At 41.3% G+C, this 17,938-nt stretch overlaps 1 protein-coding gene across 3 annotated transcripts; it reads right to left on the bottom strand.

Annotated features, from left to right (window-relative positions):
* Positions 1-319: 319 nt before the first annotated feature.
* On the bottom strand, positions 320-15,438 carry LOC147024711 (beta-1,3-galactosyltransferase 2-like). Of its 3 annotated transcripts, XM_085884889.1 has the most exons (4): positions 15,331-15,398; positions 10,454-10,571; positions 6,673-7,343; positions 320-2,960 (listed from the first exon to the last, which is right to left on the bottom strand). In XM_085884889.1, the coding sequence occupies exons 3-4, from the start codon at positions 7,269-7,271 to the stop codon at positions 2,480-2,482; spliced, it is 1,080 nt and encodes a 359-aa protein (XP_085741015.1). In that variant the 5' UTR covers positions 7,272-7,343; positions 10,454-10,571; positions 15,331-15,398; the 3' UTR covers positions 320-2,479. The 3 variants fall into 3 exon arrangements, with proteins under 3 accessions (XP_085741015.1, XP_085741014.1, XP_085741013.1); XM_085884888.1 differs by lacking the exon at positions 10,454-10,571 and having other exon boundaries at positions 15,331-15,438; XM_085884887.1 differs by lacking the exons at positions 10,454-10,571; positions 15,331-15,398 and adding an exon at positions 14,551-14,676.
* Positions 15,439-17,938: the final 2,500 nt, after the last annotated feature.

Here is a 17,938-nt window from a genome sequence, read left to right on the forward strand (position 1 = left end):
CTATCCCACGCGGGGGGCCGATTGGCACGATCGTGGTGAGGCCGAAAGGCCCACCCGTGACTAGTCGGCGGCGTTAGTCCGAGAGGGTCACGACGGAATTGTCCGTCCGGTGGGCGACGTGCCGCGATTCGAGTTACGTGGCCGCTCGCATGCCGGCGGGCGCGAATTCGCAACAATATATACATTCATATATATGAACATGTAAACCTTTGGAAAATTAAGAAATGAAGACACCAAACCAATGTCTGCCTGCTTTTATCTGAAGAGCCTGTGGTAAGGTATGTTTGTGCCGTCCTTGCTGGATTCGTTTAAATATGAATGCAGGTCCGGCCATTAATTTCCTCCCAAATTTGACTGTTGATTTGATTTTCCGATCCTCCCTGTAAAATTCCAAAAACGACTCAAATCCAGAATGGCTCCATGCATCACTATATGCGCTGTGTCGAAACATATTTGTGTTCATTTTTAAGTTCATCTTTGGGCTTTTAAAATCAGAACCAGGGTCTAAATCGAAAAAGTAAAAAGTGGGTTTGGTGGATTGGACGAAGGTACATCCATGCCAAACTTGATATAAAAAAAGAGAATAGTCCCTGGGGTTCAGGGTGGAGAGGACCCCAATTCTCTCTCTGTAAATATGTATGGCATTGCACCATTCTTGGGAGGAAGGGGAATTACAATCACACTAAAAGTTGCCAGTTTGGGGAAAATTAACCCATCTGTATTCTGTGGAAATTAACCCATCGGTAATTCTGTGGGAATTATCCTGTTCGTAAGGACGGGTTCTTTGCTAGTTATCAAAGTTACAGAGCAGTGACAAAATACAAACAAAACTTATCAAATGCATTTGAAAACTCATGAAGAGCAAGCATGTAAGCATGGTTGGACAGTGTATGCCAAAAACAGAAAAAAAACACGATCAGATATCGAAACGTAAATAATTCCTTCAAGTTTTATCCTTGCAGACCTTGTGTAGAGATACCACTACTGTACTTGCATTTAGCATTCAATTAAAATTTTGATGGAATAAAACTACAAAAACACATTGCATAGTTTTGTTGCCTTTGACATGACACCAAGCCAAAATATATACAGTCTCAAAAGAAAGACAAGATTAAAGATCTTAAAGGTTACCATGATATCATCAAACTCCACAAAAGACAACTACATTGAAGAGAATGTTTCAAAAGAAAGTACAGTGGAAACTTAACACCTCTTGCACAAAAAGATAAATCTTTCAGAGAAAATTGTTTAAACTCAAATACAACAAACATAGAGATAAGAGAAGATTTGATTTCGAAAATTATTTTAACAGTTGCAGCAAATGTATTGCAATATGGAAATTTTCTAATAACGTAATCCAACCCAGAATTTTTTGTGTACATGCAGAGAAACCCCAAGAAACAGCGGCCATTGGACATGGTAAAATATATTGTGCATGACGTAGGATTGTTCGGTAAAATGGATCTAGTTTGGATGCTTCTTATCAGCAATGCCTTGGTCATATCTGGGGCTTCCGAATGCACAGGGTAAGTTTAAAATCTTTTGTTTCATAAATTTTGACACCTACTATTTATGTTGTGTGGAGAGGGGATGGGAGTGGGAGTTGGAGATGCGAGGGCTGTTATAAATATATTGTTTGTTTGGTTCCAGGTCCACAAGAGAAATTGTACTAAATGGGAGAAAATCGACAAGTCTCATCCACGGATATTTCTCAAATTTTCCATCAGTTCGATTTGCATCCAGGAACACAAGAATTATGGTGAACGATTTCAAAATTGTCAATCTTTTGTTTAAATGCTAAAAATTATGTTAATAGACGATTTGACAAACAAATCTAGTCATCGCCACTGGAGGTTAAAAGTGCCTATGATAGCAGAAAGCAAGTCACTGAAAACACACACAGAGCATGCACAAAAGTCCTCATTTGTGTTCATACATCATTTCAAAAGTCCTGTATTGCTCAAAGTGCGACCCGTTTCTTTGTAGGCAATGGTGGATGTATCTACATGTGTTTCGAAACACTCAACGCAGTTCTTCAGCCTGAATAACTTAGATAGCCTCTGAAATTTTAGCCTTCAGCTCTTCTATCGCATGGTCATTGTTTGCATAGACCGTAGTTTTGAATTTTCCACACAGATCAAAGTCTGGAGGGTTTAAGTTGGGAGAAGGAAGTTGCCTAAACAGCGAGAAGTGATGCAATGTTCAAAAATTGCACTGACTGCTTGGTTGCATCTGCTGTGTGTTCTTGCTGCTGTGTGTTCAATTGAACCATCCATCTCATTTCTTCTCTTCAGTGAGCTCTTTGAAAAACTTCTGGAGAATATCATTAATGCACCATTCGGAAGATTAAGAAACAATTAAAACACAAGTATTTCACTCATTGTATTATTATTTTGAAATCCCCTTAAGTCACCCCTAAATATAGCAGGTTCTATCATGAAACATCCTGGTGGAACCGATCCGACTAAACCTAAAATGACTAACATTGTTCCCCTAAGCTTCTCCTTACACCTTCCCAAAACAACAACAGCTGACTAGGTGAGACACCATGAGATGTGATAATCCGTCTGTAAACACAGGGCGTATATTGAACAAAGTAACTGTGGAAAAGTCCTTGCTTTGGAGGCCAATGTGGTTTTATACCCATTTTGTTAAGGCACAGACCCATGAAAACGTCTTCAAGTTCAATGTATGAGACATTTGGAGCGACTTGTAAAATCTTTGAGGCAAGGTCTGTTGAAAAAACATACGTTGTTCCAGAGCAGAATGGTGGGTACCTGTTTGAAGGATATACATCTTCCGAAACATACCACTTGCTGTTGACGTTGCGGATAGGACTGTAACCTTCCATGTAGAAACCCGTTAAATACTCCGAACGAAGAGGGAGATCTGGTCGAAGGACAATTTCCACAAGGTTTTCTGGGTTTAAAAACATGTCACTGTCGACTTTGAGGGCGTAACTGTGTTGGAGGGAGGAGGATTAAAAGGGTGGAGAGGGGTGGTCAACAAGAGACAAATGCCATAATTCTTGTTGTCATCATCAGTACAGATATTAATCGATTATTTATTTATCAGTGCATCAAGCAGAACATTTGCAAAACTAAAAAAATCTTCTCAGGAACCCCTCTGTACCGCCGAGATATCCGAATTGTATAATTTTTCACACACTATTGAAAACTTCCCTATTTCTGTCAGGGTTCGTAGGATAGCTGAGAGTGCAAATTTTCTCTAGGCCGTCAGTGAAGCATTCTTGAGGAGAAACCTTCCCTCTCCTCCTTGATGGGATGCCAACACACTTTGTTTATCCCTGTGCTATCTACTAAATGATGAGCATCACACCACACAAATAAGTGACACGTGTTAGGGTCAAAATATTTTAAAAGACTTTGGTGTAACCCTGCCAGGACAGAAATCCAACTGCCAACCTACCAGACTCAGAGTGGATGCACGAACGACCATACCACAGAGAATGGTTACATTTATATTCCTGATTCGCAATTGACCAGGCTCGTTCACAAAAAATATTCATTCTCCCTTATATACACCACCTTTTTCTTGCCAATGCAGATGCATCTCCTACAGGATTGGATTGTGAACCAACGGAATGTTACCACGTTATCAGAACAACACACACAATTTTAATTGAGATAGAGGGGTGAAAATTTGGCAATAACTTAAAACCATTCCTGATGTTCCATTACTAGATTCTAAAAATGATGCATATATAAAGGATAATGGGAATCCACACAAGCATCACTCTCAATTAGGATCGTATGATTTGCAATTGCTTTGTGGGACACATCAACAACCAAGACCTTTTTTAGTTGTGACAATTCTGGAGCATCATCTGTAAATGTGGTCTCTGGCTATGTGGTTATCATCAGCACATAGTCGATTCCCCATTCTTTGAGAGTTGGCCATGTGCCTTGAGACATATCAGGTAAAAGACCCCATTAATGTTGTAGGACCAGGAACTACGTGCCACAATGGATATATCCATGTGGATTCTGACAAACAAGATGTGTTTGCCACACACCATCCTTCTGCTGCTGGGGGTCAACACAAGAAGAACCAGAGAGGGAGCCTGGACAATTACAATTCAAACGACATCAGCTTTTCTGACTTTGTGCCAGATAAAAAATCAGATCCTGCTCTACTCTACAGGACAGCGTTTCTCAACCTTTTTACCCTTGTGGAACCCTTGAAAAAGTTTTCATGTCTCAGGTGAACTCCTGCATAAAAATTATTATATATATATATATATATATATATATATATCATTATTAATATCTAGCTCTTTTATATTTTTATCGAAGTTCACGTGGTAAATATAATTTTTTTTTCCGGATACCGGGCTTAAGGAACCCCGATTCTGTTTGACAATTAAAAAAACACACATCATGTAACTTGATAAACAAAACTTAAACAAATAAAGCTGAAGCAATAAAGTAAACAGAAGAACACACACACACACACACACACACACACACACACACACACACACACACACACACACACACAGAGAGACAGAGAGACAGACAGAGACAGAGAGACAGAGACAGAGAGACAGAGACAGAGAGACAGAGACAGAGAGACAGAGACAGAGAGACAGAGACAGAGAGACAGAGAGAGAGAGAGAGAGAGAGAGAGAGAGAGACAGAGAGAGAGAGAGAGAGAGAGAGAGAGAGAGAGAGAGAGAGAGAGACTTCGCGCTCGGAAGCACAGAGAAGACAACTGTGAAGACGACGATGTAGATCATTTCAGAAGTCAAGGATGAGAGACAATGTGATAATGTTTGACCAAGTTATAAAAATGATCAACATGATGTGGTACGAGTGACAGTTTATTAGCTGCAAAATGTCCAAAACCCGGCTTCGTTCAACAATTTTAAAAATTTGACCTTTGCATAACCTTTAAAGGTCACAATACAATGTTGTGGACATTAAAATAAGGAAACGGGATACGTGCATTAACTTAATGGAGTTAGTTCGTCGAAGAAGGTCGAAAACCCGGTTCGATTCCCACAACTTTGAAAATTTGACCTTTATGAACTTTAAAAGTCAAAGGTCAAGGATTATGACCTTTGGTGAAAAACTTCCTCTGGAACATTCCAGGAACAATATAACGTCATATACGCTATATGGCATTTCGCACTCCTCGGATTATGAAAACTTTGATGAAATCAGCATAAAAACAAACTTGAAGGGGGCGCCACGGGCAAGGTGTTCGAGATAGAGAAAAATGGTTTCAAGACTTTAGGTGGGGAATGACCTCAACATTATGCATAAAAAAATATTGTCATCCTCGCTTTCAAAGTTTGGGCGGTCATCTGATTTTTATGTCAAAATTCGAAATTTTCTAAGTTCATGACCTTGACCTTGGGACTAAAATGAAAAATCGAGCTCCGTGGGGCTATGCAGGTGCCATTGGGCTAACCAAATACCAAAACCCCTGCCAGATTCGACAACCCTATTGGAGAAGATGGATTTTTATGTCAAAATCGCAATTTTCTAAGTTCGTGACCTTGTGACAAAAATGAAAAATTGAGCTCTGTGGGGCTATGCAGGTGCCATTGGGCTAACCAAATACTGAAACTCCTGTCATATTCGACAAACCCCCGAGGAGAAGATGCAAATTGAAATTGGCTACCCCTAAAAAGACAATTCGCAATTTTCTTAGTTTGTGAGCTTGTGGCCTTGACCTTGGGACGAAAATGAAAAATCGAGCTCTGTGGGGCTATGCAGGTGCCATTGGGCTAACCAAATACCGAAACCCCAGCCAGATTCGACAATCCCCTCGGAGAAGAAATTTTTTTATGTCAAAATCGCAATTTTCTAACTTCGTGACCTTGTGACCTTGTGACCTTGACCTTGGGATGAAAATGAAAAATCGAGCTCCATGGGGCTATGCAGGTGCCATTGGGCTAACCAAATACCAAAACCCCTGTCAGATTCGACAAATCCCCTAGGAGAAGATGCAAATTGAAATCGGCTACCTCCTAAAAACACACGTTTTTTCTGGGTGGACCACGCCCATTTTCAGGAAAACACAACTCGATCATGATATAAACCTACCACCAAAATTTCATCAGGATCGGATCAAACCACACGGAACTACGCTCCGGACAGACATACAGACAGACACACACACAACAACAACGAATATAGTGGTCACTTATATTTTTCGTGAAAATATTTTTTCGTGAACCAATAGATGGACACCATGCATGCGTCCCATACTTGAGTCAGTCACTCAATGACACACAAATCTGCCGCGTACAGGACATCCACTAACCAGTGAGGGTGCTTTCACACTGGTGCCATTTCGACATCGTTAAATACATTCCCTATGGTTGTTATAATTGTAAATAATATAAGAGGTTGAAGCCTCTATTATAATAACCAAGGAGTTTCCAACAATATGCCGTACGTGTATAGTAAAATTACGAACATTAAATCAAACAAAAACTTCTCAAAAATACATTAGCCTATTTATTACTGTTTCTCGCGGAACCCCTAGCAACCTCTTGCGGAACCCCGGTTGAGAAACACTGCTACAGGATATATCTTATTACAGTGTTTCTTGCTGGTTGACACCATCTATCGTTACAGCAGCAGCAAGTAACAGATTGACAGAATATAAAATTTGAGTAACAGAAAAATGGACCCTCACCTTGCCTGTGGACAGAAGTCAACCACCCACTGTAGACCCATCATTGTTTTAAGTGTCAGGTTCCTATATGTGTCCAAAAAATCCTGTTGCACAATATCTTGGTATTCCTTACTTTCCTTTTCAATTTCCTCCTGCACTTGGCTGCTTAATCTTCCAAGCAAGAATACACGCGTGATGTTTACCTCAAATGCATTGCCTGAAATGTTAACCTGGACCTTGTGAACGCCGCCCCAAGTCTTCCGAATGACATTCCGAACTTCCTTTTCTTGGTTTCTCGAAATCACGAGCAAAACCAAAAAGGGTTCTTCGTTTTTGCACTTTTCTTTCTCATTAATGAGGTAGTCATGCTGAAACAGAGACTGCTCTGACTCATCATCTGGAGAGTAAAAATTCTTCAAAAATGAGAATCGATTTTGATGGATAATTGGAATGTTGGATAGTTTCACAAAATCAAAGAATCGCCATTGATGTAGCGCAAGTGTCACAGATGCCAGTGCCAACAGACCAAAGCAAAACATGAGCGTTGTCGTTTTTGGAATCCAAAAGATGTTCCTGCTATTCATGGTGGAACGTAATATCACTGCAGAAATTTCAGACATGAATGACTGGTTTTTATACACATGAATGACATTGGGTTCCAGAATGTTCAGAATCTTCTTGGAGTTCAGGTTCTAAAAGAGAACAGAAAAAGAGAGGTTTAGTATTTACCTATCATCATACCTCCAAACAAATGGTCACAAATGAGTATTCCAATGGTGTAAAGGAATAACTCTAGGAAGACACATTGTAAATCACCCAATCTTTCATTTATTAAGATTCAGAATGGGAATCTTATGTGTCAAACCAGCTGACAGCTCAAAGCAGTTAAATAATGGGTATGTTGTTGAAATATCATGTTCAAAAGCTGATGGGGCACCTAAGTATTGTTACGGCGGTCATATCGGCCATTCGGCCAAGATTCACCAAGCCGGATCGAGGGCCTATTTGCACCTTTACCGAGTGTTAGTCAATTTGGTTAGTCTGAGGTCAATCGAGTGACACGCCAATTTCGTTCTCCCACCAAGACACTCAAAGTGGCAATGTAGAGTGGTTTGTCACACTCGGTGTGGGAGAAGTTTTGTCTCAGATGCTTATCATCCCACCAAATCTGGCCATTGTGGAATATATTAACCAAATGGTTTTATGATCGTGGTGACTCAAGAAAGTCAAATGAGACACAGTTCATTCATGCATGTATTCAATGAGGGTAGGGTGAACAGGAAACACACAAACATTTTACATCAAAACTTATTTCTGTCAGAAAACAAAAATGTCAGAAATATGTGCCCCCAGGTCCTCATATGGATGGAAGGCCCCCAAAAAACTGCTGCCTTAACGGGCCCACAAACACATCACATGAGATGGACCAGGAGAGAGATATGAGATGGGGAAAAAAAAAATCAGGTGCAGGCACAGTGAGGTTCTTTCTGTGCAACCCTGTCTCTCAGTCCGTTCTGCGGAGTCACGCATGTGTAGCACCAACGTGCAGCCTGCCCTCTGTATTCAGGCAAGAGGTGACAAACAATTGCGCCAGTACCAAGCTTGGTACCTAGCTTTCTGTGCAGCTTGGTACCCAGCTTGCCATATACCCAGTACCCAGCTTTCCATGCAGCACGTACTGGAACTTGCATCAAACTGGAACACAGCAACTTCTCAGAAGATGACCACCTGAACAAACTGACCCTCCTCACCATTGTACATGGGTGTTATTGACGTCTTTGACACTCCGCCTTGTGACGTTGCCCCGCCCTCTCTGCCCCACACTGATTAGTGGCTTGATCATACATCTTAAGGGAATCTCTCCCCTAAGCCTCTTGACTCATCCCACATGTTTTGGTGCTGGTGTGGCATGAATACCCCGCTGGTGCCTCTCCGGCTGTGCTTAAGTGTGGCTGGTATTTTGCTGAAAACCAAAGGCCTCTTCGACCAGGAGAGAGAGAGAGAGAAAGAGATGAGATGTCGCAAGGCTGGATTCACAAAGCACATATAAAACATATTCCAAAGGAAAGAACAAGAAAAAGGGTTTCAAAGGGAAGCGGTTTTTGAAACAAACATAAGGGACAAAGGACTACAGCTTTCCATTCAAATATCGATGCATCATCCTTTATCACAATTAAATTCCCTCACTCTTTTGCTGATACATGTACCTCACTCAATGTGGGAATAACTATTTCCAAGCTTTGAAATATTAATCCCAAGAAGCCATTTCCACAATAAGATAGATACAGAATGAGAACGGAGGCTGTAGTGTATGATGAGTAATTAATTTTCAAAATGTAATTTCAAGTGAAGGATATTAGAAAAGTGGCCACTGATTAGGTGTGAGTATGGGGAAGGGGAGAGGTAAGTATGGTGAGAGGAGAGGTGAGAAAAACAGGAATTGAAGGTACATCTGAGGGAATGTCATGAATAATCTTTGGTAGATCAAGCGTACTGAAGTTTGTGGTCAAGTTTCAATGAAATTGGATGTAATTTCGGAGAAGAAAGCAAATACATGTTTTAGCCCCCAGCCCCCCTCTTTAAAGACCCCGATATTTTTAATGTCGTGAACAAACTTTGGTTCGTCATGAGTGTTAAAGGGGAACCCCCCCCCCGTAAATTACCTCCATCGACCCCCCTTCAGACCCAGATTTTTTTTTTAATGCTGTGAACAAAATTTGGTACATCATGGGAGGTGAAGGTTATGGTCCAGTTTCATCAGAATTGCAAGTGCACTTTCTGAGAAGAAAGCAAATACCCATTTTAGGGACAACTCCCACATACTCCCTTAGCGCCTGATTTTTTTAATGCCATAAACCAAGTTTGGTACATACAGGTGATGAAGGCTGTGGTAAAGTTTCATCAAAATCGTATGCATAGTTTCTGAGAAGAAGTTGCAAGTATTTGAGGACAGACTGACGACGTGCCATCCCATAAGCTCCCTGAAACTACATTCCAGGTAAGCGAACAAGAAAGAGCAATCAGAGTTTGCAGACCCTTGCCAAGACTTGTTTTGTATGTTGTATTTTGTGTGGCAAATAAATGGAAGGATGTACTAATTTAAAGGTTGTTGATTGCAAATTAGAGCTCGTCTTGGGGTTCCAAAGTGTCTTGCAAGTCTTTTGGGGTCGATTGGGTCCTCTGGGGTCCTCACAGTATTTCGGATATTCTGGATCTCTTGGGTCATCGGGGTCTTTAAGGACATCTGAGTCTTTGTGGTCTTTATTGTCTTGAGGTTGTAATGGTTTTTATGGGTATTTAAGGGTCTTTGGGTCCCGAAGGGTCCAATGTAATTCATACATACTTAAGTTTTGTGTGGACAAACAAACAAACAAGAAGAAGACGTCGCGCAGAGCACGATACTTACAAAATCCGTAAAACAAATTTGACCTCAAAAATAATTGGTGGTTGAATTCAATGACCAAATATGCAACTCCTTTTCAAATTTCAAGTGAATCGGATAAAAATTGACAATTTTAGAAATTTGGCCAATGTTGTCCTTTTGGCTGATGTTGACCTCAAAAATAATTGGTGGTTGAATTAATTCACCTGATAGGCAAATCCTTTTTCAAACTTCAAGTCAGAGATGAAAATTGAGGATTTTAGAAATATCTCCTGACTTGTTGACCTTGGGCCTATGTTGACCTTTTGGTCGATGTTGACCTCAACAATAATTGGCTGGTTGAATTCAATGACCGGAAATATCAATCCTCTTCAAATTTAAAGTCAATCGGATGAAAATTGAGGATTTTAGAAATCCCACCTAAGTTGTTGACCTTTGGCATATGTTGACCTTTTGACCTCAAAAACAATAGGCTTCTTCCTCATGACAAACTCCACCATGTGGTGAAGTTTCATGTAGATCGGTTTGAAATTGTGACCTGAAGGCGACAAACAGACAGACAGAGCAACAAAATCGACTGATCAATATACTTATACAAGCAAACAAACGAACCCAAATGCAATTCCCTCTCCTCTGGTGAGGGCAAAAAACGTTTGAAGCAAAAATATGCCGACTGCCCATGTACACATACAGGATGTCCACAGTGAAATGAAACAAGTTTGAAGCCTTGTAGATTTTTTTTTCCGTGTAAATTTGAGAATGTTGAAAGTTGGACAGTAACCACACCATTTGTGTTTTGACGAGGAACCACCGACCCCAGGAGACCTGTATGCATGGATAAAGAAATTTGAGGAGACTGGCAGTGTTCTAAAACAGCATCGTGGATGAAAGCCCAGAACATCGGAGGAGGATGTTGAATGCATACATGCTGCCTTCCACATAAGCCCAGGGAAGTGCATCTGTTGTCCCAATCACAAACTGCAAATTCCACGTTAAACTGTGCATAAAATCGTGTGCATACGGCTGCAGCTCTATCCATATAAACTTCAACTGGTTCAGCAGTTAAGAGTGCATGATCATATCAAAAGGAGAAAGTATGCTTCGTATGTGCTCCACAGTCTGGACAACAACCCTGAGTACCTGAACCGGGTCATGTTCTCCAACGAAGCAACATTTTACACATGTGGGTGCCTAAATAAATACAATTGCTGCATCTGGGGAGCAGATATGCCTGGTGTTGGCTTCATGGTTAGGGTGGTGGGCTTGGGATCCTAAGATCCTGTGTTCACATCCCACTCAGCTGTTGAATTAATACCAGGTGAGGTTGACTCTGCCTGTCGTCCTTCTGAGGTCAGCAAAATGAGTGCCAGCTTGCTGGTATCCTGTGTCGGAGTGGCGACCTGTCCAGGATTGTGCCCAATAGCCAAGGAGACTGCTTAGGTAGTACCAACTCTCTGCAAAGAGATGATCTCAATGGATGGATGGATGGATGGATGGGAGCAGATAATCCACATGTAATCCATGAGGTTGAAAGAGACAGTCGAAAGGTTAATGTTTGGTATGGTCTTATGTGTCACAGGATTGTTCTTTCATCATACAACCCGTCACTTCGGCAGGAATAAATATAAATAAAAATTAAATGTTTCGCTTTTCAAAAAGTTTCTTCAACCATTTTGTGCATTGCGTGGTGAAGCCACTTGGCATGTTCTTCAAGTTCCAATTGCGATTCCATGGTTCTATACCAGAGGTTGGAAAGCAAAATAAATTATATGATCACAATGAGAAAAAAAAATCTTTTCAGTTATGAAGTAAGGAATCGCCACATCATGGCAGGAAAGCTGAGAGGTATGTATGCTCACTCTGTGTAGCCTGGATTTGAATCCTGACCCAGCTATAAACTGTCATCCTGGTGTTTCACAGGCAGGGTGATTCATCAATGTGTGTGCCATCTCTTGGATGGATGATAAACGAGGCGTCACATCTGCCGGACTCCCCCCTCTCCCTCCCAACCCTCTCGCTCTCTCTTTCCGACCACGACCCATTTCTCTCCATATCGCTATATCTCTCTATCTCTCTATCTCTCTATCTCTCTATCTCTCTATCTCTCTATACCCTACCCCTAATCCCCCACCCTTCCCCCTCTGTTGAGGGGACCATAGCATGTAGGAAACAGATTCGGATCTGACCGGTGGGGTGCAAAGGTCACTGCATGTATGAATTGTTGGTTTTGAATGCTCCTGCCCCAGGTCTCAAAGTATCCTGTGTGTGTGTGTGTGTGTGTGTGTGTGTGTGTGTGTGTGTGTGTGTGTGTGTGTGTGTGTGTGTGTGTGTGTGTGTGTGTGTGTGTGTGTGTGTGTGTGTGTGTGTGTGTACATGCAAGTTCCTGTTGCTGTCTGCTGTCTCCACATGTGATGGGTGGGTTTCAGGAGGTGAAACAGAGATGTACCAGGTCTTGCAGTATCCACCTCCATGTGTGTGTGTGTGTGTCGTTGATTGGTATCTAGATGTGGCTTTCAGAATGTGGATGGAGCCCTCTCAGAGCAAGCTCATAGTTTCCACCTTCATTTCGGTAAGGGGTGACGATTCATGGACCAAGCTGTGAAGGTTTTTGTTCTCAAAGTTTTGTGCCGAGGGCTCTCTTCAGGATCGTCACACTAAGCCCCAGATAACTTCCAACTGCAGTTTTTTGTAATAACATTCCCAGGGATGGTTTTTAGCTCACCTGGAACGTAGTTCCAGGGACCTTATGGGATGGCGCATCCTCAGTCCGTCCATCCGTCAGTCCACAAATACTTGCAACTTCTTCTCTGAAACTACACATAGGATTTCAATGGAACTTTACCACAACCTTCATCACCCACGATGTACAAAGATTTGTTCAAGGCATTAAAAAAAAAAAAAAAAAATTGGGGTCTGAAGGGGTCTAAAGAGGGAGTTTACAGGGGGGCCCATCAAAATATCTATTTGCTTTCTTCTTCAAAACTACAGATACAATTCTGATGAAAGTTGACTACAACCTTCAACACCCGTGAAGCACCAAAGTTTGTTCACACCATTAAAACAATTTAAGGTACGGGGCGTTGCCCTCCAAAAGAGGTATTTGCTCTTTTCTCAGAAGCTACACACACAATTCCGATTTAACTTAACCACTATCCTCACCACCCGTGACGTACTAAAGTTTGTTCATGACATTGAAAATGATTGGGGTCAAAGGGGTTCTACGGGAGGGGAGAGGTTTCCCCGCTCCCCCCCCCCCCAAAAAAGAGGTATTTGCTTTTTTCTCCAAAACTACAGATAATTTTGATGAAAATTGTCCACAACCTTTATCGACCATGATGTACAAAAGTATATCGACCGCATCAAAATCTGTGCTCATTAAAGGTGTCGAAGGGAGGGTTTTGACCCCCCAGAATTAGTATTTGCTCTCTCCTCGGAAACTGCACATACAATTTTGATGAAACTTGACGACAAACTTCATCACTCGTGATGTACCAAAGTTTATCGACTGCATAAAAATTAGCACTGATGAAGAGGATTCTTTGGGAGGGTTTTCGACCTCCACCCCCCTCCAAAAAATAATTGGTATTTGCTGTCTTCTCCAAATTACACACACAATTTCAATGAAACTTGACAACAACCTTCATCACCAGTGATGTATCCAAGTCTGTTCATGGCATCAAACAATTCAGGGTCTAAGAAGGTCTATAGGGGGTGGGGGGGGGTTGTGACTGTTGCTTCTGATCAGGTGAGCTTCAGGACAGGCATTCCTATTTTTGGGGGGGGAGGGGGGGTTGAATTTAGAACGGTAATTTGTGGACACTCTGCATACGAATGAAAACAATCCGAATTAAATCCTACCATTCAAAATACTCAAAAGTATCAACAAATATCACAGTAAGAAGTCAAAGAGCGAATTGGAAAGCAAATAGGCCTACTGATTGATTCGGGGTGACGACAAATGGTAGACGAGAGGAAGTGATGATGCGTACGGATGAGGATTGAAAGAATTGGTCGGTTGGGTAAAGCTCATGACGTCACCCAGCCGATAGAGTCAGACGAGAGTGGTACCTTGCATATCGTATCGAGATCACTCCAGATCTGTCACTGTGTGTAAATCCATGAAAGTGGAATGGAAACGAAACATTGTGTTTTTGAAATTGTTCGTACTTTCAATCCATCACGGGTGTTAACGACATTAAAACGGGTCCGCGGGTTTAAAGAATGGAAACGGGTCAAACCCACAAAATGTGAGTCACTTGCCATGAAAGCAATGAAACCGATCAGTGCCCTTCTAGTTTTGAATGGATTTATCAAGTGTATCTCGATTTCTTCATATGGGCTGGTTGGGTGGCCTGGACAGACCAAGAGAGGTATGCTCCTTCGCCTCTAAGCTGTCTACCCTGGCTTTGAGTCCCAACACACCTATAAACTGCCATCCTGGTGCTTCACAGGCAGGGTGATTCATCAATTTGTGTGCTGTCCCTCGGATGGATGTTAAACTGGTTGGCACGTTTTACCAGCATTAGTTGGTGGACGTTAGAGATCCCACGATGTCCTTCGCAAAGAGTCGGTGAGATATCACCGGCACCATGAACAAATTCCAAATTCCTGCCCAAACTGCCTCCACTTAGCTGAGCGTCGGGCCTGTCCAGCCGCCTCGTGAAAGCCTTGGGCCAAAAGGAACAACTTGGGAACAATTATGGCCGTTAAAGAAAACGATCTTTACAGATTTCTTTGTATCCAATAATGTGTACGAAAAGATCAAAATGAAAAGATTAGCTGATCACATCTTTATCGTGCGTTGACGTGTTGGAAGCTGATATTTAAACGGAACGGCAGAAACACAGCTGCCAGCACGAGAAGGTTGAGTGGGTGAGAGGTGTTTTTAAAAAAAAAAAACATTCGGTGTCACCTTCGAGCAGGTGAATTTCGGAACTTGGGACGAAATTGTCAGAGTTAAAGAACACAATAAATAAATAAATAAATAAATAAATAAATAAATGCTCTGAGAGATGAAGAAAAAAACAGTAAAAACTTACTGAGCCATTCATAAAACTTAAAAACTTAACGAAACATTCATAAAACTTAAAAACTTAACGAAACATTCATAAAACTTAAAAACTTAACGAAACATTCAAAAACTTAAAAACTTAACGAAAAATTCATAAAACTTAAAAACTTAACGAAACATTCATAAAACTTGAAAACTTAACGAACCATTCATAAACTTAAAAACTTACTGAAACATTCATGAAACTTAAAAACATTACGAACCATTCAGAAACTTGAAAACTTACCGAAACATTCACACGAGGCTCGGAAATGAACAAAACCGGCAACTGACGGCTTCAGGAAAATCAGAAGGAAATGAAATGCATTTCCGGATGTACATATTTATTTATTACGTCATGAACAAGGTTTACGATGGGCGGTGACACCATGGTAACGGAGATAAGTACACGCTGGGTGGGCGTGGGGAAGTGCGTTGTCCAATCACCGAAAAGCATCATGAGACGCTCAATCAGAGAAAACTGTTCTTCAAACGAACTGTTCTTCACTACCTGATGAGGTTGTGCAGAAATCCCCATTAATTATCTTATATTCAAAAACTTTTTTTTTCAACTTTTGTTTAACAAATCCCAGCGTTTGGAAGAGCAAGAACAGGATAGAGGGACACAACAGGGAGAGGGTGAAAGAGAAGTGTAAAGAGATGCAAGAAAAATGGGATGGACAAGAACAGCAACAAGGACACACACACACACACACACACACACACACACACACACACACACACACACACACACACACACACACACACACACACACACACACACACACACACACACACACACACACACACACACACACACACACACACACACACACACACACACACACACACACACACACTGAATTTGAGGTTTAAGCATGTGTTCTGAGTGGGGGATGACAATGATTTGAACCTGACCATCTTGACACTGAGCATTTAAAAAATGAAACTATGCACTCGGGAGATCGCATACCTTCCCCCAGGCTGAACTGTTTTTGTTTTGTAACTCTCTGGGTGGATTACATTTGCATCGGGATCTGAACCAAACAATCAGGTTGTTCTTGTCGCTGACCCAACTCATGCACGTTGTTTTACCATAACTCGTCCACAATGTCTTAAAACATCACGACACCACGAGCTGTTAGGCTGAAAAAAAAATTGGTATAGAGAGAGATGTGTGTACTATTAATAGTAGGGTGATATCAATTAAAACTAGAAGGACACTCGGTGGAGCGCATTCCTCCGCCACATAATGCCTGATCCACAAGAACATATCGGGCCCAATATATTTTTGAAACATCATGCTATACAGTACTATATCATTTTTGGCCCTATCTCTCAAAGGTGACGAATCACTTTAAGAATTAAAAAATAATTCTCGTATCCAGATCCAGATTCAGATCTTCACCAAAAATCGAACCAATTTATCCTTGCGACACTCGCAACCTGTCCACCAAGTTTGGTCCGAATCCGTTCACAACTTTTAGAGATATTGTGCTATATATCATTTTTAGCCTGACCTCTCAATGGTGAAGAATCACATCTAAGATTATAGTAGTCGGATCCGGATCTGGATCTTCACCAAAATCGAACCAATTCGTCGAGGTCACACACACAACCTGTACACCAAGATTGATCCGAATCCGTCCACAACTTTTTGAGATATCGTGCTATAGATCATTTTTAGCCCTATTTCTCAATGGTGAAGAGTCACTTTTTAAAATTTCAGATCTGGATCCGGATCTTCACCATAATGTAATCACTTAATCCTTGTCACACACAGAACCTGCCCACAACACTTCATCCAGATCCGTCAACAACTTTTTGAGATATCCTGTACACAAGCAAACAGAAAAACAAGCAGTCATAGACTGGTACTTACGAAATTGTCAACTTGACCTCTGACCTTGTCTAATAAAAGCTGTCTCCAGAGAAGGTAGCGATGCAAACCAAAAGTTTCTACAATGATTCTGTACCAAACCATCAAAAATCGTAACGTCGACCGAAGCAAAAATCTCCATTTATCCACGCAATTATTTAATATTATTTTATCAAAGTCACAAAACCATAATATTCGGCTATCCACCAACAATCTTTACATAATCCGACGGCTTAGCGAGTCAGGCATGTGACGATAACCTTTATTGGGATAAAAAATGACTTTTAAACACCATCTTTATCGAAAACACCATCAGCACGCACACGCAAAACCTTTATGCTACCCAACGACGCCTCTGATCGAGCGCGCTGCACCACGTGACGAGCCGTGACGCGGCGAGTGAAATATTCTTTATACAATCTTAAAACGTCTCCAAAACATCCGATTTTTAGCAGAATTTCGACAACCTAGTGTTAAGCGTCCTAAGCGATCGCAAAAACCGAAGACAAAATTAAAATCGAAGTTAAAATGAACTCGTAACGTCGACCGAAGCAAAAATACTCCATTTCTCCACATGAATTTACGGAATTATGTTTGACCTCACTGTGACCTTGACCTTTGACTGATTTTGACCAAAATCTAACCAGCGCTAGCCATCACCCTCCTGAATCACGTGGTGTAATTTGACATTGGTAGCTTCTTACGTTCTGGAGTTATTGTGCCTACAAACAAACACACAAACACACAAACACACAAACAAACAAACACACAAACAGAGGACGAAAGTCATCAATATACTTACGAAATCTAAAGATTTCCGAAGTAACAAGCAGTCATAGACTGGTACTTACAAAATCGTCAACTTGACCTCTGACCTTGTCTAACAAAAGCTGTCTCTGGAGAAGGTAGCGATGCAAACCAGAAGTTTCTACGATGAATCTGCACCAAACCATCAAAAATCGAATGTTTGTCCTCA

This window comes from Eptatretus burgeri, chromosome 6, assembly GCF_056783735.1.
Source record: "Eptatretus burgeri isolate ZD-2024b chromosome 6, Ebu_testis_v1, whole genome shotgun sequence".
Taxonomy (NCBI): domain Eukaryota; kingdom Metazoa; phylum Chordata; class Myxini; order Myxiniformes; family Myxinidae; genus Eptatretus; species Eptatretus burgeri.

What these genes read in the sequence shown, in the direction of transcription:
- LOC147024711 (XM_085884887.1), bottom strand. An exon ending in GACTTCTGTCCACAGGCAAG is followed by an intron (nt 2,961 to 6,672) that starts GTGAGGGTCCAT and finishes CCTCCAACACAG; the next exon opens with TTACGCCCTCAAAGTCGACA.